Source organism: Rhinichthys klamathensis, unplaced genomic scaffold, assembly GCF_029890125.1.
Source record: "Rhinichthys klamathensis goyatoka isolate OS25496 unplaced genomic scaffold, OSU_Roscu_1.1 h1tg000909l_1, whole genome shotgun sequence".
Classification (NCBI taxonomy): Eukaryota; Metazoa; Chordata; class Actinopteri; order Cypriniformes; family Leuciscidae; genus Rhinichthys; species Rhinichthys klamathensis.
The window spans coordinates 56,344-83,910 of NW_026607254.1; the positions used below are offsets into that span (position 1 = coordinate 56,344).

A 27,567-nucleotide genomic window follows, 5' to 3' on the forward strand; every position below is an offset into this window, starting at 1 on the left:
TTTCAGTGAAGACAGAACAGGAGCAGGTTTAATCCATGTAAGACATGATTTTGACAGAGGGAAGGTCTGTGTATGATGGACTGAGACGGTTTATCTAATGTTAAATGTGTTATAGAGCTACAGTGGACAGCTGTGAATATATTTTTGTAAGCCAGTAATCTGCTTTATTGTGTGTGAATGTGGTTGGTTTCCTGCCTCTCAATGAGCCTCGTTGCTTTAGCTGAGGCGGCACATTCCCTTTTATAATAACCAGTGTTTGTTTGTTTGTGTGTGTGCGAGAGTCTTTTCATATTCTAATGTTAGCTGTCGTCTTGACACAGTGGTGTGCATTTTTACAAATGTACACTTTTACCTTGTGTGTATGTTCTGTAATTTACTCTTTAAAGCAGTGGGTTTGAATGTTTCAGGCTTGCCAAACATGCTCTAGTCGTCATATTACATCCACTGCTGAAAGCTTCAGTTTTTGTACAAATGTGTGACACAACCCCTTTTATTTTGTACAGTTTTCCCGGATTGTAAGCCATCTCATTCAGGTCTGCTTGTGGCTCTTTCTGCTCGGAGGAACCGTTTGCTACAGGTAGATCGCAGTGGCTAAGATGAATAAACATGTTTACATAAAAAAATGTCACTGTCTTTCTGTGATTAGTGGTGTTTGCAAAAGGTAAGTTACTATTGCGAATGCTTTGAACAAACCTCTAACTCATAGTGTTAAACTTCATGGGCGCGTGACTTCTCCCGTCCAGCATTTGTTCTATGATATCATGCCGATTTCAAAGCAATCATAGGCCCAATTCATTAAAGTTGTCTTCGAATTTTATATTTTTAAGATTTTTTCTTAAGACGTTTGTTAGGATGTACCATGCAAAGAGCATCGGGTTTTTTTTTCAGCACTGTATTACAACAATTCCAATACAGACCAAATTTTGTAAGGCATATTTGAAAGAAGTTATTATAAAGTAAATTAATTTTTAATAATTTTTTTTTTTTTTTTTTACATTTTTTTAATTATCAAATTTTGAATGAAAAACAATCTTAAGAAAAAAAGTTAACATTCTTAGTCACAGTAAAACGGCAAATCTTTTCCATATTTTTACCTAAAATCAAAGTTTGATGGATTATCGAAGAATAAAAAAAATGTAGGGCGGTTTGTATTGGATGTGAGTGTTGTACTCAGTCGATTGTGAAGGGGTCATCATGTGAACTAAGTGATTGGAGAAGTCGGACATGTCACCAAAAGAGAAGTTATTTTCACTGGAAGATTAAGTTAATTAAACATTGGGAACAGAATAAAATCTGTAATTTGCGAAATAGATGTTACAGGGTAATTTTCTTCATGCTGACTGTAAGTATTTTTTGTAACACAAAACTTATTTTAAAGGGGTGGTATAATGCCCTTTTTTCAAGATGTAAAATAAGTCTCTGATGTCTCCAGAGTGTTTTAGCTCAAAATACCGCACAGATCATTTTTGTAGCATGGTAAAATTGTCCCTTTTTGAGGGTGAGCAAAAACGCGTTGTTTTGTGTGTGTCCCTTTAAATGCAAATAAGCTGCTGCTTCCGGCACAGAGGGCGGAGCTTCAAGAGCTCGTGTGTTAGCAGTTAGCAGAGCCATAGAGAGAAAGAGTTGCGACACTCCCATAGACCGCCATAGGAACTTTGGAATGCGGAAGTAACGCGTGTCGTGGAGCAGCCAATAGTTCCAAACACTGATAGTTCCCCCATTGAACCCCATTCATTTTCAGTGCTTCCGAAGTACGTTCGCTGGTAAATGAATCAAATTACTGTATTTTTGTACTTTTACACACATTAGCCGACCTCTCGTGAATCTAGTCTGTAGTTATATTTTATGTAGCCAGTTTTAGTAAATGTTTATTGGAAGATAATAGGTTAATTGCAGCGATAGCTTACGTGACCAACACTTCACTAACGTTAGCGAACTGGTAACCTGATGTATATAATATATAATATTTGTAATAATATTTTATATGTATATATATATGTATATATATAGCCTATATATAATATTATATACATACACACACACACAATTCATTTATTTAAATGGGTTAGGGCTATGCATGTGCTTATATGTATTTAGGAACATAGTTAATTCACTCTCCGGTTTAATTTTATGAAGAATATTTTTCGGTTGAATATTTACCGAACATTGCTGTATATAGTCGTTGCTTTCTACGTTATGGGAGCAGTCTATTCCCTGATAAATCATTCATTTGTACATGCACAGCGTAATTATTTATATTTTATGTTGGTTGGAATTCTGAACGGACCGCAGACCTCTTTGCGTGATCACGAAGCGGAATTTATAAGCAAGATCACGGGAATCAATAGCCTAATACAGCCCAGTTGTGCTAAAATAAATATCATGAGACGTCCATCATCAGATGAATGACATGGAAAAGTTAAGTTAGAGCCGCTAAAGCCAGTGCTACTACCCATGCGAACATGAACACTAGCGTTTCCCTCCAAAAATATAGCCTAAAACTTATCTAAGTTGTCACCCTGCCTCTCCAAATGCAAAACTGACATTAACAAAACGCAATAACAGCTTAAAAAGTACTTGGGTGTGTGTTTTATTTTATATTTACCGTTTAATAATGCAATCGCTGCTGTCTGTCCATAGAAGAACATGACAGCCCGCGTACGTTTTGGAACTATTGGAGCTTACATGAACCACGTGACAGCCGTCGCGGCGACATCAAAGAGTGTCGCAACTCTTTCTCTCTATGGCTCTGGCAGTTAGCAGGCAGCTTGCAGACACACACTAAAATGTCAGAAAATATCTCCCTTTGCTTTAAACTTTGAGCGTTGTAACTTTGCAGATGTTGTTTATGCTCAAACATCAACATTACACACTAATTAAAGTTACAAAAGTTTAATATTGTTTGAGTTAGAAAATAAGAGTTGTATTTTTACTCCATCCCAAGATTTGTATTTTCACCTGGTAAATAAAACAAGTGAACACCTTGCAAACCACATATCATCATACAGACATACACAAAAACATTTAGAACTACATATCTCTTCTAAAGCAACTTACAAAAAGTTTTTTAGCTGCGTCTGCATCCGAAGATTAGTTAGGATGTTGCTGTTTGCACATAATGTGAGGAGGAAAAGCAAAGTGCTTTGCCCTGCTATAGGAGCGATGTGTTGAAGGTGTGACATTCAGCATTGACTGACTGTAGGATCGTGTCTGTCTGAGAAAAGGTCTGACTTAGTGGATGTTCAGCTGGGTGAATCTGGTTCATATGTGGGCGCAAATGGCAGGAAGTTGTCAAGTGTGACTAGAGGTTGTTGTTTTTTGCTTTCTGTGTGGGTGAAAAGAGCTGAGAATGATGAGGTCTTGGCAAAGTTGTTTCCTCACTTGGATGAACAGAGTTTTTTTTTATAAATTCTGCTTCAGATGATGGCCTTTCATCCAGGCATTAATGCTTGCCAGACATGCAGTGATTCGTGAGGATACCTGGTTGTTAGAGGGATGAAATAAGATAATTAGTTGAGTATCTTCATAAGAACGATGTAAAAGGTGATGAATACTGATTTGATGTAAAGGGGGAATAAAAGCGGTCTATGTACTGAGCCCTGTGGCACTCCAGTGGGTATGACCCAGCTGGTGAACGTGATTTCACCAAGTACCACATGTACCACATGTTCCTGGATCAACATCTTTGTTGATCCTGGAACAACTTTCCAATCAACCAATCAGATTTGAGGCACAAGTTTACAGTTTATGTCAAGTTTAGGCTTAGATCCAGGATGAAGTACTTAAACATCTACCATTACCCTCTGATTTTAGGGAAAAGTTAGGGAAAAGTTATGGGTAGGGATTGGGTAAGGACTACATTTTGGGACAGGAATGTTGATCCAGAAACATGTCTTAGTTTGGCAAAATCACGGTGACCGGGGACAGCTGGCATCATGGCAGCAACTTTTGCATGGGCAAGCGCCAGTCATATTGTATTTAAAAAATGTAAAAATCTGTTGTTGTTGTTTTCTATTTTAATTTAATTTTAAATATGTAATTTTAATGTTTTAGTTTTGGGATTAATTTTTGATTTGATTTATTGTTTTAGAATATCTCTGTATGTTTTGGTTTCAAAATATCTGAGGTTCCATTTTGAGCATTATATTCCATTTTAGGCTCTTTGTATTGCACAAACTGTGACCCACAAATGAGCATGAACCCTGAAGCAAAACATCTCAAATGACTAGCGCAGTGGGAGGCTGCTCATAAAACACTTCCACACAATCAAACGCACACACATACACACACACACACACACGCTGGCAGGCATCTTGTCTGAAATCTCTTGGATCAAATCATTCTTGAATGCTAAGCAGCGCACAGTCTGTTGTTTTGTTGTCCATGTTGCTAAGCGACCATCAGCAAGTCAAAGGCTGAGAGAAAAGACAAATCCCGAAAGAGAATGAGACGTGGTGGAGGGCAGGAAATTGTGAGTTTTTAACAACGAATCTCTGGTGCTTCTGTGGACCAAGGTTCAGTGTTTGTGAAGGCAAAATGTGGGACACGAGGTCTCTCGAGAAGATGGTGAACAGGACGACTCTGAGCACACAGAGAGTGCTCCACACACACATTCTGGGTGAGTGTAGCCTTAATACCACACAAACATCCTCTCTCTTCAAGCCTTTATTAGCGCATACCAGGTCACATATAGGTTCCTCTCCGGTAGAGTAATCTGAATTCATGCCGAAGGGCAGAACAGAACATTCTCTGCCTCAGACAACCAGAGTAAAACTCACAGCAATCAGCGCCATCAACCTCCACACGTCCAGCCTAATGACTCTGGCATTTACTACCGCAGTGTCTGCTCCTGGACTTTTGTCCAACAAACAGAGAAATGTAGGAAGAGAGGTCAAAAATGATACACAAGTTCATCCACACACACACAAAAAAAAATGAATATGTATTTGAGAGAAACAAAAATATATACTTACTTAAAAGTTGCTCTTTCAGAACTTAAAGGTATATTTCACCCAAAGTCTTAAAGGGATAGTTCACCCAAAAATGAAAATTGTCATCATTTACTTACTCTCATGTTGGTCCAAACCTGTATTACTTTGGGTGAACTATCTAACTATTTATGTTTCATGTGTATTATTAGTTCTTGAAACACATCTTCAGATGCACCTGAACATATCATCAGTGATGTAACCTGGGGTCCTCAGGTGTTTCGGGTCTTTCAACATTAGCCACCCTCGCCCAGGCGACCCAGCCACGGCTGATCAGACCGCGACTTGTGTTCAGGTAGCACTCGCTTGCCCCCATGGTGCTCCTCTACGGATCCAGAGCCATCTCGAGGCTCTCTCGGCTGCGTCGGTGGTGTTCTTGATGGCCCTGCTCCTTGTTGTTCCTGCAATGCCCAGCGCAGTAAAGGCTTTGTGGAGGGAGCGCCCCACAAATCCTCTGCAGCCAACCTCGATAGGCATCTCGCCTTCCAGCCCTGTGCTCGGCAGTCTGTGACCAGATGTTTATATTTGGTCGTCTTTCTTTCGTGGGCTTCTCCCAAGCGGTCCTCCCATGGCACGGTCAGCTACATGATGATTATATTCTTGGTGCTCTCTGATGTTTCTCCTGAAATTTCTTACACCGTGTCTATACACCTGACACAATGGGCGCAACAAAATGTCAAATGCAAATCCAGCATGCCACATCCAGTGTGGACATGTAAGAAACAGAAAGTCGTAACAATCCTGAAGCTACTTCTGATTCGAAGGACTGTTACGACCTGCGTTTCTTGTATTTGTTCTATTGCGCTTTTTTTCTCTCCCTTTTCTTTCTTGTTCTGTCTGATTTCTGATTTTTGTCCAGTGATGGTGTGTACGATCGTCATTGGTTGTCCAGTCGAGGCGTGGATTTGCAGCGGTTGCTTTGCCGTGGACAGCTTCTTGCGACAACGGTTGTGTCTCGTTTAGACACGGTGTTAAGGTCCTTGCACACTGAGTCGGAAATTCTCGTCCAAAATCTTTCGGCACGTTTACACACTGCCTCCGAAACTTTTGTCCGTCCAAAAAAAAATTGGATAGGGATCAATTTTATGCATTTTTCGCATTCGTAGCAACCATTTCAAGAGGTGTTTTGACAATTCAGAGCCACTGAATGACGAATACGAAAAAACGTATACGAAAATTTAGGATAGAAAAGAAGTAGACACAAATAAAACAACTGTTGACATTAAGAATAGAACTGTAAATGAACGTGGACAACATTTCTCAAAGACTTAAGTATTGGAAGAATTTAATCTGAGATATTTGGGAAAAGCTCTTTACATTACAGTCTTGGGTATCTTGGTGAATCTGAGCACAGTTTGAGATGTTTCTCTTCTGAAACTCTAGAAAGAGTCATGTGGCTCTTTTTCCAAAGGAGGAACATGTGGAAAGACTTAAACCAAAGTTTTCATTTGCTCTCTATTAAGCGTCCAGGATAAACGAGTGAGATATTAGAGATAACATTTATGGTTTTTATTTCCTATATGTGCATCTGAGACACTTCCTTATGAAGCATGCATGAGATCTTCCGTTTATTTAAAAGCCATATGTCATTTTTATACGATTGTAATCAGTTGCCACCTGTTGCAACCACTGACTCTCATGCTAAAACCACTTCTTCTTTCAGAACTAGGAGAACAGTTGTGTCCGTGGTCATTTCCCAAGGCTAGAACGGACAACCACCTAAAATTGGCTCCAAACATGGTAAATTCACGACCTGCGATTGGACAGGAACAGCCGGACGCCCCCGTCGTGGAGGAATTTAAGCAGTTGGCAGAGGATGAGAAACGTGCTGCCCTTAAACTCCAAGAGGAGGTGAATATTTGTAATCCTCAAGTGAACCATGTCGAAAAAGTAATTAATACAGACATATTAGACTGCAACACTGTGTCTCCTGGAATTCAGAAAGCCATATTTCAGTCTCCAGGGAAGCAGTCCGGAGAGATTTGATTAGGACTTGATTAAAACTTTCTGATAAAAAGACTCGGCTTCTAATTAGGGCCCAAGCCCAAAGGGCGAAGGGCCTATTGTTTTCCTTAGGATTATTAGGGCCCAAGCCTTGAAAAGGCGAAGGCCCTATTGTTTTCCTTAGGATTATTAGGGCCCAAGCCTTGAAAAGGCGAAGGCCCTATTGTTTTCCTTAGGATTATTTTTTTTTTTTTTTTTTTTTTTCTCCTCTTTTATTTTTCTTACGACTATTCGGGCACTTTTGGGGCTCTTAACGTGCACGAAAACTCTTGAAACTTTGCACGCGGGTCAGAACCCGCGGCCATCAGGGTCGGGGTGAAGATGGTACCCGGGCGTGGCAGGGGGGCTCGACAGCGCCCCCTGGAACGGGGTCCGAAAACTTGGTCCATAAATCAAACACGCTTGTATGTAAGAATATGAAACTCGGTACACATATAGATCTCATCGGTTCACATATACTTCATGCTCTTACTTTTTACCCCAGCCCAACAGGAAGTCGGCTATTTAGGGTTGTTTGTAAAACGCATGCAATGGAATTTAAAGTACTTCTCCTAGAGAATTCAAAGAAATGCCACGAAACTCGGTCAGCATGAAGTCAAGACATTGAGGATGAAAAATTGCGAGGGGATTTTTGATATCTCGAACGGTTTGGCCGTGGCGAGGAAACGAAATTATGGCGAGAAACGTGAAACAGGAAGTGTGTTATAACTTCTGCATACATTAACTGATCTTGATGAAACTTCAGCAGTGTGTTCGCTGTAAGAGACCGATCACATGGATGTGACTATTGTGAGTCAAAGTTATAGCGCCACCAACTGGCAGCAGGAAGTGTGTCACTTTCAAAATGCTTTGAAATCACCCTCTTATTTTTACCTGATTTGCTTCAAACTTCATCTGTATAATGTAAACATACGCCAGATGTAGACCTGTGAATGGATTCTTGATATCTTTGATACTGTTGCCGTGGCAACACATCAAACTTTAAAATTCTTTTTTGATGCTTTTGAGACTCTTAGCATGCTTGAAATTGCATGAAACTCGACAGACATGTCACATATATTAGCCAGTAGACATGTGCAAAGTTTCAGGAACGGGCGTGGTGCAGGGACTCAGTAGCGCCACCTTTTGACAAAAGTGAGAGGGTTAGTTTCATAGTTTTACCTGCAATCTTAAAACTCGGTAGGCATATTGTTCAGATCAAGCCGGACAACTTTCTAATTTACAGATTTTGGTTCCGAACAACAGGAAGTCAGATATTTTGGTTTGAATGGGATGTTTTGGAGTAATCTCTGTCCCTCTCTCCCTCTCTCTGCATACCTCTGTGTCTGTGGGGGGAGGGGGATGTGTCTGTTTGAGTGACAAAGCTTTTAATTATTGTTGATCAAGGTTTTGGGGGCTTTTGGGGCCCTTAACATCCTCTAAAACTCTTGAAACTTTGCACACGGGTCAGAACCCGTGGCCATCAGGGCCGGACTGAAGCTGGTACCCGGGCGTGGCAGGGCGGACCGACAGCGCCCCCTGGACTGGGATTCGAACACTTGTCCATAAATCAAAGACACTTGCATGTAATAATATGAAACTCGGTACACTTATAGATCTCATTGGGTTGAACAACTTTCGTGCTCTAAGTTTTACGACATCCCAACAGGAAGCCGGCTATCATGGTTTGTTTGGAAACGCATACCCCTGAAATTCTATTTAATTCTCCTTGGGAATTGATCGGATTTCAAGCAAACTCGGTTAGCGTGACGTCAAGACATTGATGATGCTAAATTCCGGAGGGATTTTTGATATCTCGAACGGTTTGGCCGTGGCGAGGAAATTAATTTTATGACTAAAAAAGGACACATAAAGTGTGTTATAACTTTGCTCGTTTTACCTACAGTTACAAAACTTGCCACGCATATTGTTCTCATCAAGCCAATCGACTTTCTAATTTAAAGTCATTAGCTCAGAGCAACAGAAAGTCAGATATTGTAGTTTGAATGGATTTCTTGTCCCCCTGCCATTCTGTTTGTGTGTGTGTGTGTGTGTGTGTCTGTGTGGGGAGGGGGAGGGGGAGGGGGGGAGGGGGGGGGGGGTGGGGGCTCTTTGAGTGATAGGTTAGTTTAAACACCAACTCATACATAGGGCCATACTGCCCTCTTGTGTTCAAAATTATATACATATTTGGTATGTGACTGAGGATCGAGAGCTTTTAAATACGGACGTCCACATTGATAATGGTGGCGCTTGCAGAGCGCTCGAATGAATAAATTAACTAAACGTTCACTCAGCTCTGCTCGCTCGTCGCCATGGACGCGCACCGTTATGAATGCCCAGTGTTTCCCCTAGGATTTTTTTTCGGGGGGGGGGGTGGGGGATTGGGGGAACTGCTAGTGTTGCGGAGCGGGTGTATTACGAATACGTGGTGTAAATTTTTTAGCAATCAAAAAGCATGTCTAATTAATTGAAATAGTGTATTATGAATCATTAAACGTATACAACATTTAAAAAAAATATGAAAAAAAATGTCACACTAATTCTGTGTTGTGTTTTTTCTGGTAATAAAATGAAGACATAAAACACAAATTGTATCATTTATCATCAATTTTAATCATATGAAATTAAATAAACTTTTTGTCAAATAACGTGCTGCACAATGAGCTTTACTGTTAAAATTAAAACATGGATTATTCCTTAAATTCAGTTTTGATGATAATTTATTTGGATTAGTGTTAGTATTATTACATTGGGACATATCTAAATTCTACTGTACAACGGTAATATGTTTCTGTCAAGTTAAACTGAACTTTTATTTTGACGGGTTGCCGTGAAGACCTTTTGAGTTTGTTTGTTTATGTCATAATGATAGTTTTTCTCAAATGAAGCGGTTAAATGATCACGAAGTGACTTTCGGAGTGGATCTAGAGCCTAAATACTAGTATCTATTAATAGGTACTAGTATCTAAAAGGTAATTTTCTCTCTCTCTCTCTCTCTCTCTCTCTCTCTCTCTCTCTCTCTCTCTGAGCCAATATGGCAAGCCGTTTTAACATTTAATCATTTTAACCTACTAGTCTCTATTTTCATGCTACTAGTACTTATTTTTTAGATACTAGTATCTATTCCATTAAAGGACAACTCCGGTGCAAAATGAACCTCGGGTGTAATAACACATTGGTACAGACTAAATCGTTCCCTGAGATTTGTTTTCATGATAATCGAATGTAAAGAGTTTTATCTCTAAAAACAGTTTAGCTTATAACGCTAGTATATTGGGCATCGAGTAAGCAAAAAGAGATCGCTAGTTAATACCATCAACAAGGCTCAAATTAGCCCCACACTAACACGGCAGCATAATGAGTGTCCTTACATTCAAATCGAAGCATTGAGAACTTTGTAAGTGTATAGACAGTTTAATAAGAAGATACTTTACACAGACAGTACAGCTAGCGCATACAGACAGGACCCATCTTGGAAAACAGCCTCGATCAGTCAAACCACGAACACGGTGATACGTGAGCTGAACTGTGACTTGGAATCTCATATGGTCCGTTGTTTCCGGAAGAAAGCACTGAGCGCATAAGAGAAGCACTGAACGCGACAGAGAAAATAAAAAAATAAATATAATTCATCTTATCTTCAATATCTACACGTACTGTTCGCTCACCTTCGTGGTTCGATTGATCGAGACTGTTTTCCAAGATGGCTGCTGTCTGTATGCGCTAACTGTACTGTCTGTGTAAAGTATCTTCTTATTAAACTGTCTATACACTTACAAAGTTCTCAATGCTTCGGTTTGCATGCAAGGACACTCATTATGCTGCCGTGTTAGTGTGGGGCTAATTTGAGCCTTGTTAATGGTATTAACTAGCGATCTCTTTTTGCTTACTCGATGCCCAATATACTAGCGTTATAAGCTAAATTGTTTTTAGAGATAAAACTCTTTATATTCGATTATCATGAAAACAAATCTCAGGGAACGATTTTCTGTACCAATGTGTTATTACACCCGAGGTTCATTTTGCGCCGGAGTTGTCCTTTAAGTACTAGTACTTATACATTAGCGACTAGTGCTCATTCTGTTTAGAATAGTCAAAGTGCTTATTCAATTTTTAAGCTTATTTATATTTTCAGAGCAGAAAATCCGATTTTTCTGCTTATTCAATATTGCATCTAAAATGTAAGTGACTTGACGTGTGTGTGTGTGTGTGTGTGTGTGTGTGTGTGTGTGTGTGTGTGAGAGAGAGATTGTGTCTGTTACAGTGACAAGAGTTTAACCCTTTAAGACCTTGTCTTTTTGGATATATATCTTTTTTTTTTATAAAAAAAAAGTGCATACAAGCCATATATTTTTAATATATAGTTTGCTTTAAATTAAATTAAGATTGTATGTTTGGTAATTGAACCTAAATAAATTTAAAACTAATGTGCTATATTTCAGATAAATATATTTGTTTTCCTTCATTTTAATCAACACTAACTTTATTCTCATCTGAATTATAAATAACTTATTTCTGTATAAAATACAAAATCCCGAATAATCCAGACCAACCAGAGCGCACTATTTCTACAACATCATCAGTGCTGAAGCGGAACTACCAGAGCCGTTCGGCAGATAGCGAGCAGATATTTTGTGTCACGTCGTGCACAATAACCCTAAAGGCACCAGGGTGGCGGTGCCACCGGCTTTTTTATATATATATATATATATATATATATATATATATATAAATATAGCTGCGAGCAGCGATGAAGGGCCAAAGCCGGCGGCACCGCCACCCCGGTGCCTTTAGGTAACTAAAGGCACCAGGGTTGCGGTGCCACCGGCTTGGGCCCGTAATCGCTGCTCGCAGCTATATTTATTATTATTATTATTATTTTATCGACTATTCGGGCACTTTTGGGGCTCTTAACGTGCACGAAAACTCTTGAAACTTTGCACACAGGTCAGAACCCGCGGCCATCAGGGCCGGGCTGAAGCTGGTACCCGGGCGTGGCAGGGGGGCTCGACAGCGCCCCCTGGAACGGGGTCCGAAAACTTGGTCCATAAATCAAACACGCTTACATGTAATAATATGAAACTCGATACACATATAGATGTCATCGGGCCGAACAACATTCGTGCTCTAAGTTTTACGCCAGCCCAACAGGAAGTCGGCTATTTAGGGTTGTTTGGAAACGCATGCCCCTGGAATTTGATATACTCCTCCTAGAGAATTCAACCAATCGCAACGAAACTCGGTGTGCATGATGTCAAGACATTGAGGATGAAAAATTGCCAGGGGATTTTTGATATCTCGAACGGTTTGGCCATGGCGAGGAAACGAATTTATGGCGAATAATGGAAACAGGAAGGGTGTTATAACTTCTGCATACATTAACTGATCTTGATGAAACTTCAGCAGTGTGTTCGCTGTAAGAGGCCGATCACATGGATGTGACTATTGTGAGTCAAAGTTATAGCGCCACCAACTGGCAGCAGGAAGTGTGTCACTTTCAAAATGCTTTGAAATCACCCTCTTATTTTTACCCGATTTGCTTCAAACTTTATGTGTATAATGTAGACACTCGCCAGATGTAGACCTGTGAAAGGATTATTGATATCTTAGATACTGTTGCCATGGCAACGCATCAAACTTTAATATTCTTTTTGGATGCTTTTGAGACTCTTAGCATGCCTGAAATTGCTTAAAATTGCATGAAACTCGACAGACAGATCACATTTATTAGCCAGTAGACATGTGCAAAGTTTCAGAAACGGGCGTGGTGCAGGGGCTCAGTAGCGCCACCTTTTGTGACAAAAGTGGGTGGGGGGGGGGGGTTACTTTCATCTACAGTTACAAAACTTTTTCAACTTGATGAAAATACATTAAAGATGCTAAATTGTGAACGGATATTGAATATCTCAAACGGTTTTGCTATGGCGAGGGATTATGTCAAAAAGAGAATCAGGAAATGTTTCATATCTTTCTAAAATGTAATTATACACCATTTATTTTTCTATAAAATTATACTAATATTAGAACTAAACCCATTGTATTCCTTTTTTTCAATTTAAGATTTATGTTTAAGTTTAAAAACAGCCAGAATGGTTGTTTAGCCAAAAAAATAAAAAAATAAAAATCATTCACAGTGCTTTACTGCCCTCTTGTGTTCAAAATCAGGTAGGCCAATTGTATTAAATTGTAGGGATGCTACTATGGGAATATTTTCCCACCGTGACTCCGCTGGGGGCTTTAAAGTCGCTAACTTGAAAGCGGAAGTAACGGACGTCTCCACAAGACGTGCAGCTGTGAGCATTTTCGTTTCATTTTAAAAGAAGCCCCATTTCGGGGGCGGATTTCTTGAATGTATTTTACAAAATCACAATGTTGTGTTTGATTGCGAGTATCCAAAAATAAGTAAACACTTTGCAGTTTGAATGATCTTCTTGAATAAAATGACGGAGTAGCCAATGTTTCCACTGTTCGATCGCGGACGTCCACACGGACATTGATAATGGTGGCGCGTGCAGAGCGCTCGAGGGAATTCCTATGGAAGTAGGAATCATAGATATCTATAGTAGGAATGAACTAAAAAACGTTCACTCTGTTCTGCTCGCTCATCGTCGTGGACGCGCAGCGTTATGAATGCCCGTGTGATGCAGCATAACACAGCAGAGAGAGACGCTCACTCTCAACTCGTGATTAATGAAATTTGACTCCGGTTGCTGATCTTTGCTGCAACTTTCGTTCAGCTCACAATTTAGTAAGCAAACCCGTTCAGGTTTTAATTGTAGTGACTAAATGATTTTATTAAACACACACACACACACACACACACACACACACACACACACACACACACACACACACACACACACACACACACACACACACACACACACACACACACACACAAACACACACTACAACATCATCAGTGCTGAAGCGAAACTACCAGAGCCGTTCGGCAGATAGCAAGCAGATATTTTGTGTCATGTCGTGCACAATAACCCTAAAGGCACCAGGGTGGCGGTGCCACCGGCTTTATATATATATATAAATATATATATATATATATATATATATATAAATATAGCTGCGAGCAGCGATGAAGGGCCCATGCCGGCGGCACCGCCACCCTGGTGCCTTTAGGTAACTAAAGGCACCGGGGTTGCGGTGCCACCGGCTTGGGCCCGTAATCGCTGCTCGCAGCTATATTTATATATATATATATATATATATATATATTTATATATATATATTTTATTATTATTATTATTCTTATTATTTTTCTGCTACCTTTTGGACACTTTTGGAGGCCTTAACATGCTCAAAAACTCCTGAAACTTTGCACACTGGTCAGAACCCGCGGCCATCAGGGCCGGGCTGAAGATGGTACCCGGGCGTGGCAGGGGGGCTCGACAGCGCCCCCTGGAACGGGGTCCGAAAACATGGTCCATAAATCAAACACGCTTGCATGTAATAATATGAAACTCGGTACACATGTAGATCTCCTCGTTTCATATATACTTCACACTCTTACTTTTTACCCCAGCCCAACAGGAAGTCGGCTATTTAGGGTTGTTGGTAAAACACACGCAATGGAATGTGAAATACTCCTCCTAGAGAATTCAAACAAACGGCACGAAACTCGGTCAGCATGAAGTCAAGACATTGAGGATGAAAGTTTGCGAGGGGATTTTTGATATCTCGAACGGTTTGGCCGTGGCGAGGAAACAAAATTATGGCGAGAAACGTGAAACAGGAAGTGTGTCATAACTACTGCATACATTAACTGATCTTGATGAAACTTCACCAGTGTGTTCATTGTAAGAGCCCGATCACATGGATGTGACTATTGTGAGTCAAAGTTATAGCGCCACCAACTGGCAGAAGGAAGTGTGTCACTTCCTAAATGCTTTGAAATCACCCTCTTATTTTTACCCGATTTGCTTCAAACTTCACTACTATAATGTAAACACACGGCAGATGTAGACCTGTGAATGGATTCTTGATATCTTAGATACTGTTGTCGTGGCAACGCATCAAACTTTAATATTCTTTTTTTATGCTTTTGAGACTCTTAGCATGCCTGAAATTGCTTAAAATTGCATGAAACTCGACAGACACATCTCATTTATTAGCCAGTAGACATGTGCAAAGTTTCAGAAACGGGCCTGTTGAGGGCTCAGTAGCGCCACCTTTTGTCAAAAGTGGGGGGATTAATTTTATCTACAGTAATAAAAATCGGTATGTGTATTGTTCTCCTCCAGCCAGACAAGTTTCTAATTTACACTCAATAGCTCCAACCAACAGGAAGTCAGATATTTTGGTTTGAAAATTGTCATTTTATGTCTCTCTCTCTCTCTGAGCCTACGTCTCTGTGTGTGTGTGTGTCTGTGAGTGTGGGGAGGGGGAGGGGGGCTAGATTAACCATTTGACTGCTGTGTTGTTTGGCCTGCATTAAAAAAGAAAATAAATGTCTTACGCCTTGTATTTTTTAAATAAGTTGTATTAATAAGTAAAGGCATATAACCAGTTGAATTGTAGTGCATTGAAAATAGTTTTATATAATTAGTTTATTAATTAAATTAACTTGGTCCATAAACTTCGTCAGAAAATTTGGTCCATAAATCAAACACACTTGCATGTAATATTATGAAACTCGGTATATAGATCTCATCGGGCCAAACAACTTTAAGCCAGCCCAACAGGAAGTGGGCTATTTTTGTCTTAATGTGGATGTTTTGCAAAACCAGGCTCTACATTTTTACCCACTCCTCTTAAGTGGTTTATTTTATTCCCACCAAACTTTTTCAACATGATGAAAATACATTAAAGAAGCATAATTGTGAATATCTATTGAATATCTCTAATTGTTTTGCTATGGCGAGGGATTAAAATCATGTAAAAAAAAAATAAACACTAAAAGCCTCATATCTTCTAAAAATTTAATTATACACCATTTATTTCTAGATAAAATTATACAAATATCACAACTAAACCCATTTTATTCTTGTTTTCAATTTAAGAGTAATGTACAAGTTTAAAAACAGCCAGGATGCACTATTCAGTTAAAAAAATAAATATATCAAATAATACATAGGGCTATACTGCCCTCTTGTGTTCAAAATCAGGTAGGCCTATTGTATTTAAATATATTAGGTAGCCTATGTGACTCCGAGAATATTTTCTCACCGGTTATTTGACGTGTAAAACGTGTTAAATCGCTAAGTTAAAAGTGAAAGTAAAGTAAGGACGTCCGCACGGACATTTATAGTGGTGGCGCTCACAGTGCGCTCGAATGAATTTCTATGGAAGTAGAAATGAAAAAACATTCGCTCTGTTTTGCTCGCTCGTCGCCATGGACGCGCACCGTTATGAATTCCAGTGCAGCCGCATACTTTTTAGTGTCACTAAAATTAGCGCCATATCGGGGACCGATTGCTTCCGGTTTTCAGGGAAAAGACAACAACAAAAGAGTAAATGACAGATTCGCTTATATAGGCGCTTTTACACAAAATATTCCGTCATAATTTTTCCAGTCAGCTCTTCACTCTCGTGATTAATGAATTTTGACTCCTGTTGCTGATCTTTGCTGCAACTTTCGTTCTGCTCACAATTTAGTAAGCAAATACGTTCAAGTTTTAATTGTAGTGACTAAATGATTTTATTATACACACACCAAATTGACGGTGGGGGGCCATGGTATATTTAAATCTGCCAATTGTAATATCTGCTGGGCACCCCTAGTCTAGTCTTATTAAATGTATGCTTCATCTTTCATTTTTAATTTGTAAATTTGATCAATAAATTCAATTATTTAGAATAATAAGACACTATATGGCTGTTACTCTAGGTAGGGGTGATCAAATTAAATCGTTTACACTGAAAAATAACAATGCATTAAATAATGTGAGATTGTTTTAAATATGAGTTGGAAAGAATGATACTTTTAAACATAACACTAAACCGTCATTAGGTGTCGCCAGGCGACCGTCTTAATGAGTGAGTCATTGATTCATTCGTTCAAATGATTCGTTCGAACGACTGAGTCATTCATGAATGAGACAATACATGTTTATGGATTGGTCATTGAATCTTTGAGTCAATCGATTCGTTCAAAATGCTGAATCATTGTGTCTCTTACAGCGACAAGAGTTTAACCCTTGTTCAAGTTTAAGGCCTTGTCTTTTTGGATATATATCTTTTTTTTAAATTCCAAAATATGCATACAACCCATATATTTTAAATGTATCGTTTGCTTTAAATTAAATTAAGATTGTATGTTTGGTAATTTAACCTGAGATGAATGTGCTATATTTCAGATCAATATATTTGTTTTCCTTAAAATTTGAACTAACACTAACTTTATTCTCATCTGAATTATAAATAACTTATTCCTGTATAAAATAAAAACACATTAGAATTTTCTTTTTTAATCAATGTAGAATGTGTAATTGAAAAATAAACAGATTAGGGCTCTGAGGACAATAAATGAAAATCAATGCGATATGGTGAATGTCCAAAAGATGGCTCCCACAGACTGTTTTAAATGGGGTTGGATAAATATTTTTTGCTTTTAGACAGTGTGTGCGTGTGATTTTAGTTGGGTGACAGTTGTAGGTTACAGTTTGACAAGAGTTTATAGTTTGACAAAAGCACTTTGTTGTGTTTTATTGCGAGTGTACACAAATATAAGTAAACACTTTGCAGTTTGAATGATGTCCTCTATGAACAAAATGACGGAGTATGTTTTTATGTGTAACAGTTCAATCGCACCCGCACCCGCACCCGCACCTCACCCACACACACACACAGACACACAGACACACACACACACACACACACACACACACACACACACACACACACACATATTGAAACCTGAGTGAAGTACAAAGCCCATAATGAAGAATAGTTTAGCATCCAAATACATCGCAAATGTTGAAACAGTTTGATTCTAATGAGAGAGTTACGTGAGCCAAACACCACCTACTTTCACTTTCGCTTTCAATTATTTCGGTTATTTCTTAATTATAGTTTTTTTTTATTCTTGTTCTGTTCTGAATATCATTAAATTTAAAGAATTGCTTGTGTAATATTTTGAGTGTATCATCAAAACAGATTAATTCTCTCGGTTTAGTGATTCCCTAGTTATTTTTTTATTGTTTTCATTGTTCTAATCCGGTAAGGCAAGTGATATATATATATATATATATATATATATTTTTTTTTTTATATATATATATAATTTATATATATATATATATATATATATATATATATATATATATATATATAAATATAGCTGCGAGCAGCGATGAAGGGCCAAAGCCGGCGGCACCGCCACCCCGGTGCCTTTAGGTAACTAAAGGAACCGGGGTTGCGGTGCCACCGGCTTGGGCCCGTAATCGCTGCTCGCAGCTATATTTCAACTTCTTTTTCCCTGTCCAGTAGCAGCAGCATAATCCTCGCTGCATCCGAGTGTCAGATTTAACGAATGATCCGGTTTCGACTCCAATGGCAGTCAAATCTTCGCCATTGTGTCGGAGAAATGAGAAGAGCTTTTGTAATAGGGTGTAATTGCTTGTGTAATTGCTCTCCAGGGAAAGCAAGCGGCAGCCAAACCCAAAGATGACTCCCCTCTTCATAAGCCCAGTACAGTTGCCCTGCCAACACTGATCATCCATCCATTTCTTCCTCTCCCTCCCTAACGCCCTCTGTCTCTGTGTTCTCTCTACCTCTCCATCTCCTACTTTTCGCATTCACCCCAACACCTTCATCATCTGTCCTTCATCCTTCTCTGTCCTCCTCATCGGTTTTCATCCCTCTTCCTCTCGGTCTTTATTTCATCTCTTTCACGTGTTCCCCAGAGACTGCAGGCCCGGTTTCGGGAGGCCCTGCGAGCGAGGGACAAGCTGGAGGCTGAAATGAGGCGAGAGCTTCAGGTCGAGCTTCAGGCCCAGTTCAGAGCTCGTTGTGAAGGCCTGAAGGCTCAGATGGAGGAAGAGAAGGTCCAGGCCGTAGGGGAAGCCTGTAGGAAGCTGCGAGAACAGCTGAACAAAGAGGCAGAGGAGACCAGAGAGGCAATAATACAAACCGTACGAGAAGAGACTCAGGTGTGTGTGTGTGTCTTGTTTATCTTCATCTTTATTATTGGATGTTTGGTTCTCACAATAATAAACCAGATACAGTACATTGAGGTGAGGTCAGCTTCATAAGAGCACTAAATAATTACTTGTTTGGTATGTAAACATGTCTGTTACGGTTTAGGGCAATAAAGTGCTGCCGTTGTGACGACAAAACACGGAAGACTAATTTGTCCCTCGAGATTTTCCTATGGGTTTTTATAATGGGGGGTTTTCAAATTATAAGTAAAATAAGAAATAAGAATAAGAATATTATTGGATAATGTACAATTAGTTGATTTATTTTGCAATAATGTCCGGCTGACTATATTGTCATGCTTGTGCAGTAACGCAGCTACTATACAAATAAATATGTGGACATGAAATACTGATTTGAGTTTAAATAAGTTTTGAATTTTATCACCTCTAAGCTTCCACTAAGCAAATCGTTTTTTTTTTTTTTGTCTAATAATTTTTTAATTACAGTCCTTAAAAACAATTGGTTTCGCCTGTAACAATATTATATTAAATTGAGATGCATGGTGCCAGTTGCATCAAAAATCACAGAACATTTTACTGAGCTAATATTAAAGGGCTGAAAAAGGAGGAGATTTCATAGAATTTCTGAAATTGTATGACCCCTCAGAGAAGTAGGCAAAATAGTTGGTTTGCCAGGTAAAGATAACTGCAAAACGCCATACTTCACCAAAAAAACTGTACAAGTCATAAACCATACGCGATAAAGAATTTTACACAATTCCCAATGAAATCAAATTTTCATTATTATAAATGGCTCTGTCAGGGTTGGTAGTGTATAATCCAATCAGAAGCATGACACAGGAGAAACGACTAAGATAGACACTTTCAACATAACGTTAACACAGAACAAGGAACTGAGAAAAAAGGGGCTAATGCCTGCTACAGACTGTGTGATTTGGGCAATCCTATAAGATCATTTCAGATCACACTGTACGACATGGATCTAATAAACTTGGTTACGACATGAGGATGACACCTATTGAATCGCAAGTTAATATAGAAGAATAAAACGTCAACAGCATGTGCTAGTGGTGAACAAGATGAATCGCACTTTTGGTGGTTTTTACGTGCGCTGAAAAAAGAGGGGAATATGGAAGCGGTCATGTCTAGGGAAAAAAGGCCAATTTGGCTTGCCAATCTTGTAAATGGAGCTTGAGGTAAATAGTTTTGAGTTTTAGCGCATGCCACGTTGATCAATACGCCATTTCATGTTGCATTTGTATTGTCTAGTCAGTAGACGTAGGTCGTAGAAGCAAACACACGGTGAGACGATCATGCTATATTACTGACACTGTCAGAAAATTATCGCAGGCTATCTTTGGTCGCAAGACCGTGACAATCAAAAGGACTTTGAACCTCTCTCACTGTTCGACGTAGGATCACCGCTTGGGAGCCACGACAGAAATCAATAGCCACGATAGGTCATCTTTCATTTGACAGCCCAAAATCATACAAAGTGTACGGGGCAACAAGGAAAAATAATCAACAGAACAGGGAACAGGTGTGTAACTTAATTAGAAACCATGGAAACAAACAAGAAACTAGAGCTCAGGGAAAACCAAACTTAAACACAATGAAACTAAACCACCCTTATAGACAAGACAACAAATAGCTGTACATGAGTGAAAATATCCATCAGGTTCTCTTGAAGTCAAATCAATAAGAAAAGTGCTAGATTTATTTAATAAAATGTTAACTGATTATGATGCAATTACTGATTAACTGACTAACTACTGATTGATATACTATATGAGTTATTAGTTAAAGAAACAAAATCTGCACAGTTTATAGTCATAATAACGCATTTCATTGTGAGTCATTCTGCTCATTGCCTTCCTCTGTCTGTCAGGAGTGTGTGAGGAGGTGTGTTCAGGACGCCGAGAGAAGTGTTCGTGAGGAGTGTGACATGAAAGCAGAAAGAGAGAAACGGGTCTACCAGGACAGACATGAACAAGAGATATCTGAGCTACAAAACAGGCAAAAACACACGTGAAACTCCCCCCCGCTCAGCCCAGATTCCTGTTGTGATGCATCTCAGCTATTCTCTTTCTCCTTCCCACCTTTTGTCAAATTTCATCAGTTTCTCTCTTTGTATCTTTCTGCCTTCTCCCTTTTCTACAGGAACCCTACAATTTATAGATTTTGTTGTGTCATCATCAACACTGCCTCTCCAGCACTCTTTTTTTATTTCTTTTTTTCCCTCTTTCTTGTAATAATGTTTTGAAGTGGTGCATGAGCGTGTGTGACGTGTGTGTGTGTGTGTGTGTGTGTGTGTGTGTGTGTGTGTGTGTGTGTGTGTTCCAGGCTCCAGCAGCTGCGAGACAGTCTGGAGCAGGCCTGCAGGGAGAGCATTCAGTATGAAGCTGAGTTTAAGGTCAGCCCCTGTAATGAGGTCATCATGAATAAATGAACAGCTCTAAAACGGGACCTGCTCGAATCCAGCAGCATCTGCAACAAAATGACAGAATAACAGAACTCTCTCTCTCCTCCCGAGCCAGAACCTCCTCTGACGTTTGGTTCTCGTTAGTCTCGTGTAGCCAGACCTTCAGACTGACGGCTGAAGGTCTGGAATTCATAGCAGCTTTCTTTGGCCAAGGCCCGCCCATAAGGCTGTTTGACCGACATGTCAAACAACCAATTACAGTTCGTTTCGTTCAGCGTCACGTTTCGGGGCGTGCAAATGTCCCCACAACAACAGACCGGCGTGCAACAAGTCAGTCAGCATAGAAAATCAAAGAAGGAGAAGAAAACTTCAAGAGTCTATGCCGTGAACCTCGCATACTTTTGAGAATCCTACGTTTAGCTGATCTTGATAAATGCTCATTGTCACTCATGTAAACACAACAGTTTTTCTTCCGCAATCACACGTCTGCGCTTTGTTTCCCGGCGGACCGAAAATAAACGCGACACTCGCGCCCCCCCGGAAAGCCGATAAAATTCAACCAATCAGATGACGACTTCGACATTCCTGAAGTGTTTCCAGTTAAGTGTATCATATGCATCAGACGTCTGAGGCTGAGACTAGGTTCTCGTTGACTCTTTCTCTGCCATTGCCCGTGTTTTCTCTGTTAGGCGGTAGGGGGCGCTGTTATGCATCTTCTGGAAGAATCTCCCGATCAAAACACAGGCGAAGAAGAAGCAGAAACAAGTGCTTATGCACATAGAATATAACGTGATCATGAACATTAAACAGCATATAAATCAAATTCCTAATGTCAAACCCACGAATAGGTGCAGGATGGGAAGCTTTGGGGGGTTGTTGGAAGCGATCTACTCCAGCTATGTTTTGATATTCATTCTGAATCCGATTAGTTTTTGACAGCTTCTCAGATTTTTGTTCATAATGTTGCTTTTTTATGAAACTTACTCGCATTCAAGTGTTGATAAAAAAAGAATGCATTAAGCTAGAATACTTTTTTTTTTTTTTTTTTTAGCAGAGGCTTTGTTCTCTGTTTTGATATATTGTATTGCATGTTCAGATATTCATACAACAAAATATTCTGGGGGCCATGAAAGTTTTGCGAAAATGCTCAAAAACGCTGGGTGTTGACTTTAAGAAAAAAAAACACTGGCGGGGAAAGAGTTAAGCTTAGTTTGTTTCCCCCCATGAGTCTGTGCATTAGTATGGAAGCATGTTTCCACCATTGAATATATATTTAAAAAATGCAATTGCAATGTTTCATCTCACAACTCTGACTTTTTCCCAACAATTTTTAGATATAAACTCAGAATTGCGAGAAAACGAATCAGAATTGGGAGATAAAAAGGCACAATTAGCTTTTTAACTTCTCTTTTTTTAAATTCCATGACAGAAAAACAATCCCAGAACTGTGAGATGTAAACTCAGAATTCCCAGGAAAAAAAAAGTCAAATTTCTAGATGTAATATAAGTATTTTGATGGGGGAAAGGTCAGCATTATGAGATGTGAACTCTCAATTGTGAATTTATAACTTTAAAAAGTCAGAATTCTGAGATTTAAACTAGCAAGTGAGACGAGTTTATAACTAGCAATTGTAACTCAATATAGCAATATAAACTCAAAAAGATTTTTTTTTTAAATTCCGTGGTGCAAACAAGCTTCCACACATTGGTGTTCCTTTCAGGCGCGGTTCTACGGGAGTGCTTGAGGATGAAAGCAGGAGCACCTTACTGTAATAATATATTGACAAAACAACAAATCTGTGTTTGTGCTGTGAAGAACGTCAAATGTTTCTATTTGCAATGTGTTTTTGCAGCGGTCAGAAATATAGCCAATCACAGACATGTTTGTTGATCTCTTGAACGCAGTGGCCAATCAGAGGTGCTTAATCAAAATCCCCTCATCGGTCAAAATGCCAGAGTATTTTTGTTCAGTGGCGAGTTCTGCACACTTGCGAATCCTCGCATTAACAACGTGCAGACACGATGCAAGTAAGAGATCAACTATGCAGTCAGCTTCATTGATTATAACAGAACTTTGTGAGATCGCGATTAACTGAGATGAGTGACCGATTCTTTGTGGCTATCGCTGCGTCCGAAATCGAATACTTCCCTACTATACAGGTCCTTCTCAAAAAATTAGCATATTGTGATAAAGTTCATTATTTTCCATAATGTAATGATAAAAATTAAACTTTCATATATTTTAGATTCATTGCACACCAACTGAAATATTTCAGGTCTTTTATTGTTTTAATACTGATGATTTTGGCATACAGCTCATGAAAACCCAAAATTCCTATCTCAAAAAATTAGCATATTTCATCCGACCAATAAAAGAAGTGATTTTAATACAACAACAAAAAAAGTCAACCTTCAAATAATTATGTTCAGTTATGCACTCAATACTTGGTCGGGAATCCTTTTGCAGAAATGACTGCTTCAATGCGGCGTGGCATGGAGGCAATCAGCCTGTGGCACTGCTGAGGTGTTATGGAGGCCCAGGATGCTTCGATAGCGGCCTTAAGCTCATCCAGAGTGTTGGGTCTTGCGTCTCTCAACTTTCTCTTCACAATATCCCACAGATTCTCTATGGGGTTCAGGTCAGGAGAGTTGTCAGGCCAATTGAGCACAGTAATACCATGGTCAGTAAACCATTTACCAGTGGTTTTGGCACAGTGAGCAGGTGCCAGGTCGTGCTGAAAAATGAAATCTTCATCTCCATAAAGCTTTTCAGCAGATGGAAGCATGAAGTGCTCTAAAATCTCCTGATAGCTAGCTGCATTGACCCTGCCCTTGATAAAACACAGTGCACCAACACCAGCAGCTGACATGGCACCCCAGACCATCACATACTGTGGGTACTTGACACTGGACTTCAGGCATTTTGGCATTTCCTTCTCCCCAGTCTTCCTCCAGACTCTGGCACCTTGATTTCCGAATGACATGCAAAACTGAGCAACAGTCCAGTGCTGCTTCTCTGTAGCCCAGGTCAGGCGCTTCTGCCGCTGTTTCTGGTTCAAAAGTGGCTTGACCTGGGGAATGCGGCAGCTGTAGCCCATTTCCTGCACACGCCTGTGCACGGTGGCTCTGGATGTTTCTACTCCAGACTCAGTCCACTGCTTCTGCAGGTCCACCAAGGTCTGGAATCGGTCCTTCTCCACAATCTTCCTCAGGGTCCGGTCACCTCTTCTCGTTGTGAAGCGTTTTTTCCATAGACTGTAAAAAATATGGACAAAGCGTCTGTGACCCATAGACTTTCTGAAGAACGGTTTTGAGGCTGTTTATGGGGGGTATGGGCGGTGCCATCTTGGAAAATCTTACGATATTTCAAATACAAATGTTCAGAAAGGATACAGAGGTGGTATGATGTGTTGTGTCAGATCATGGCCGAGACGTCAAATTTCAGGAATTCCACTCGGCGCAGCCTGTTATCAGCTGTCAATCACACGCTTATTTGTCATACATTTTATATCTAAATACGATCTAAACTACCGAGTTAGAAAAAAAATCACCCCCCTCACAGTTGTCAGGCACTCGGAACCTATCGAAAAATACAATAAAAGTCCATGGGACCAACCTGTAAAAACATGAATTTATTCTGTGAAAACTGACATTTTAACATGCGGGTCTATGGAGATTTGCTCCCTTTTGGGACCTCCCTCTAGCGGATTTTCGATGTATTGCAGTTTTTCGCACTTCCGGGTAGGCTTCATTTTTCAGATTACAATGTTGCCGCTTGGTTTTTTCCCACACTTTTTCCTTCCCACAGACTTCCCACTGAGGTGCCTTGATACAGCACTCTGGGAACAGCCTATTTGTTCAGAAATTTCTTTCTGTCTTACCCTTTTGCTTGAGGGTGTCAATGATGGCCTTCTGGACAGCAGTCAGGTCGGCAGTCTTACCCATGATTGCGGTTTTGAGTAATGAAACAGGCTGGGAGTTTTTAAAAGCCTCAGGAATCTTTTGCAGGTGTTTAGAGTTAATTAGTTGATTCAGATGATTAGGTTAATAGCTCATTTAGAGACCCTTTTCATGATATGCTAATTTTTTGAGACAGGAATTTGGGGTTTTCATGAGCTGTATGCCAAAATCATCAGTATTAAAACAATAAAAGACCTGAAATATTTCAGTTGGTGTGCAATGAATCTAAAATATATGAAAGTTTAATTTTTATCATTACATTATGGAAAATAATGAACTTTATCACAATATGCTAATTTTTTGAGAAGGACCTGTATAGTATGCGAAAAACAGTATGCTAACAGAATAGTATGTCTGAATACACTGGATGCGTCCGAAATCGCATACTCTCTTGAGTAGGTACTTATTTTGAATAAGTAATTACTTCAAAACGGCTAAAAAAAGTATGTTCTATGTGTAGGATGAATGTAATCCGGATGTATTACATTCGCCATGCTGCCATTATCATGTGACCTACACCGTCAGTTGCGTCACTTCACTGCCATTCATAAATCCTCTCCTGTCAATAGTGTCTTCCTCTGCAAGTGACTTCACTTACTATAGGGTTAGGGTAGGATTAGGATTGGGTTTAGGGTTAGTTGCATGTTATTATGCATAATTTACTGTTATTGCTATGCTAAGTACATGTTACATTATGTAGTCTGAGAGTGCAACATACTTTTTTTAACGGTCGCAAAGTGAATTCAGATTCAAATGTAATACCTAGTACTCAGACAGTAATGTGGAGTGGTTTATTACACATTGCATCTGCACTTCACTAGATCACCCTCAGTGATGTAATTCTGGAATCAGGCCTTGACATAATAAACAACAGTGCTGACATTTGACCTTTGGCTTGAGGACGTTTCCATCTTTGGGCATTATGAAGAATCCACCTGTTTAACTACCTGCATCTGTCGAACTGGCATTGAATCAGCATGTTGATGTGCTTGTGTTCCTCTTTCAGAAGGTGCAGGCGAGCTACATGCGGTTCGTGGACCTGACCGACTCCTCCCTCCACTCGGATTACCTGCTAAAACCCCGCAGACTGGGGAGAGAGCCAGGACTCGTGGACACTGCGACACAGACCGATGAGATCCCCCCTCCACTGTGATCTTCTCACAGTGTCTGTCTGGGGATTTAACAGTGTCCTGCAGTGAGACGCGCTCGACTTTGTCTAGAACCGTTTTAAAGGGTTAGTTCAACCAAAAATTATGTCATTAATGACTCACCCTCATGTCGTCCCAAGCCCGTAAAACACAGTTTAAGATATTTTAGATTTAGTCCGAGAGCTTTCTGTCCCTCCATTGAAAATGTATGTACGGTATACTGTCCTTGTCCAGAAAGGAAATAAAGACATCATCAAAGTAGTCCATGTGACATCAGTGGGTTAGTTAGAATGTTTTGAAGCATCGGAAATACATTTTGGTCCAAAAATAACAAAAACTACGACTTTATTCAGCATTGTATTGTCTTCCGGTTCTGTTGTGGATCCGCGTTCAGTGACGCCGCTGACGTAAGACGCTGCTGACGTGTGTCTGGTGCGCCCGAGCTTCGTTTACAGTCTGAGGGAGATGCAATGTAAACAAAACTAAGGATTTCGACACAGGAAGACTTGCATTTTTTTGCCCAGCCATATTTACTTGAACCCGAATACACGGACGCACCAGACACACGTCAGCAGCGTCTTACGTCAGCGGCGTCACTGAACGCGGATCCACAACAGAACCGGAAGACAATACAATGCTGAATAAAGTCGTAGTTTTTGTTATTTTTGGACCAAAATGTATTTTCGATGCTTCAAAACATTCGAACTAACCCACTGATGTCACATGGACTACTTTGATGATGTCTTTATTTCCTTTCTGGACAAGGACAGTATACCGTACATACATTTTCAATGGAGAGACAGAAATCTCTCGGACTAAATCTAAAATATCTTAAACTGTGTCCCGAAGATGAACGGACGACATGAGGGCGAGTCATTAATGACATAATTTTCATTTTTGGGTGAACTAACCCTTTAAGCATTTTGTCTATCGTTTTCTAGAAACTA

The 27,567-nt window shown here is 39.8% G+C and overlaps 1 protein-coding gene across 1 annotated transcript; it reads left to right on the top strand.

Moving 5' to 3' along the window:
• Positions 1-4,297: 4,297 nt before the first annotated feature.
• Positions 4,298-26,668, top strand: si:dkey-111f13.5 (uncharacterized abhydrolase domain-containing protein DDB_G0269086). Its single transcript, XM_056244106.1, has 6 exons — positions 4,298-4,618; positions 6,652-6,839; positions 18,836-19,081; positions 20,979-21,106; positions 21,434-21,503; positions 26,479-26,668. Exons 1-6 carry the CDS (start codon positions 4,537-4,539, stop codon positions 26,623-26,625), a joined length of 861 nt encoding a protein of 286 aa, XP_056100081.1. The 5' UTR covers positions 4,298-4,536; the 3' UTR covers positions 26,626-26,668.
• The last annotated feature ends 899 nt before the right edge of the window (positions 26,669-27,567 follow it).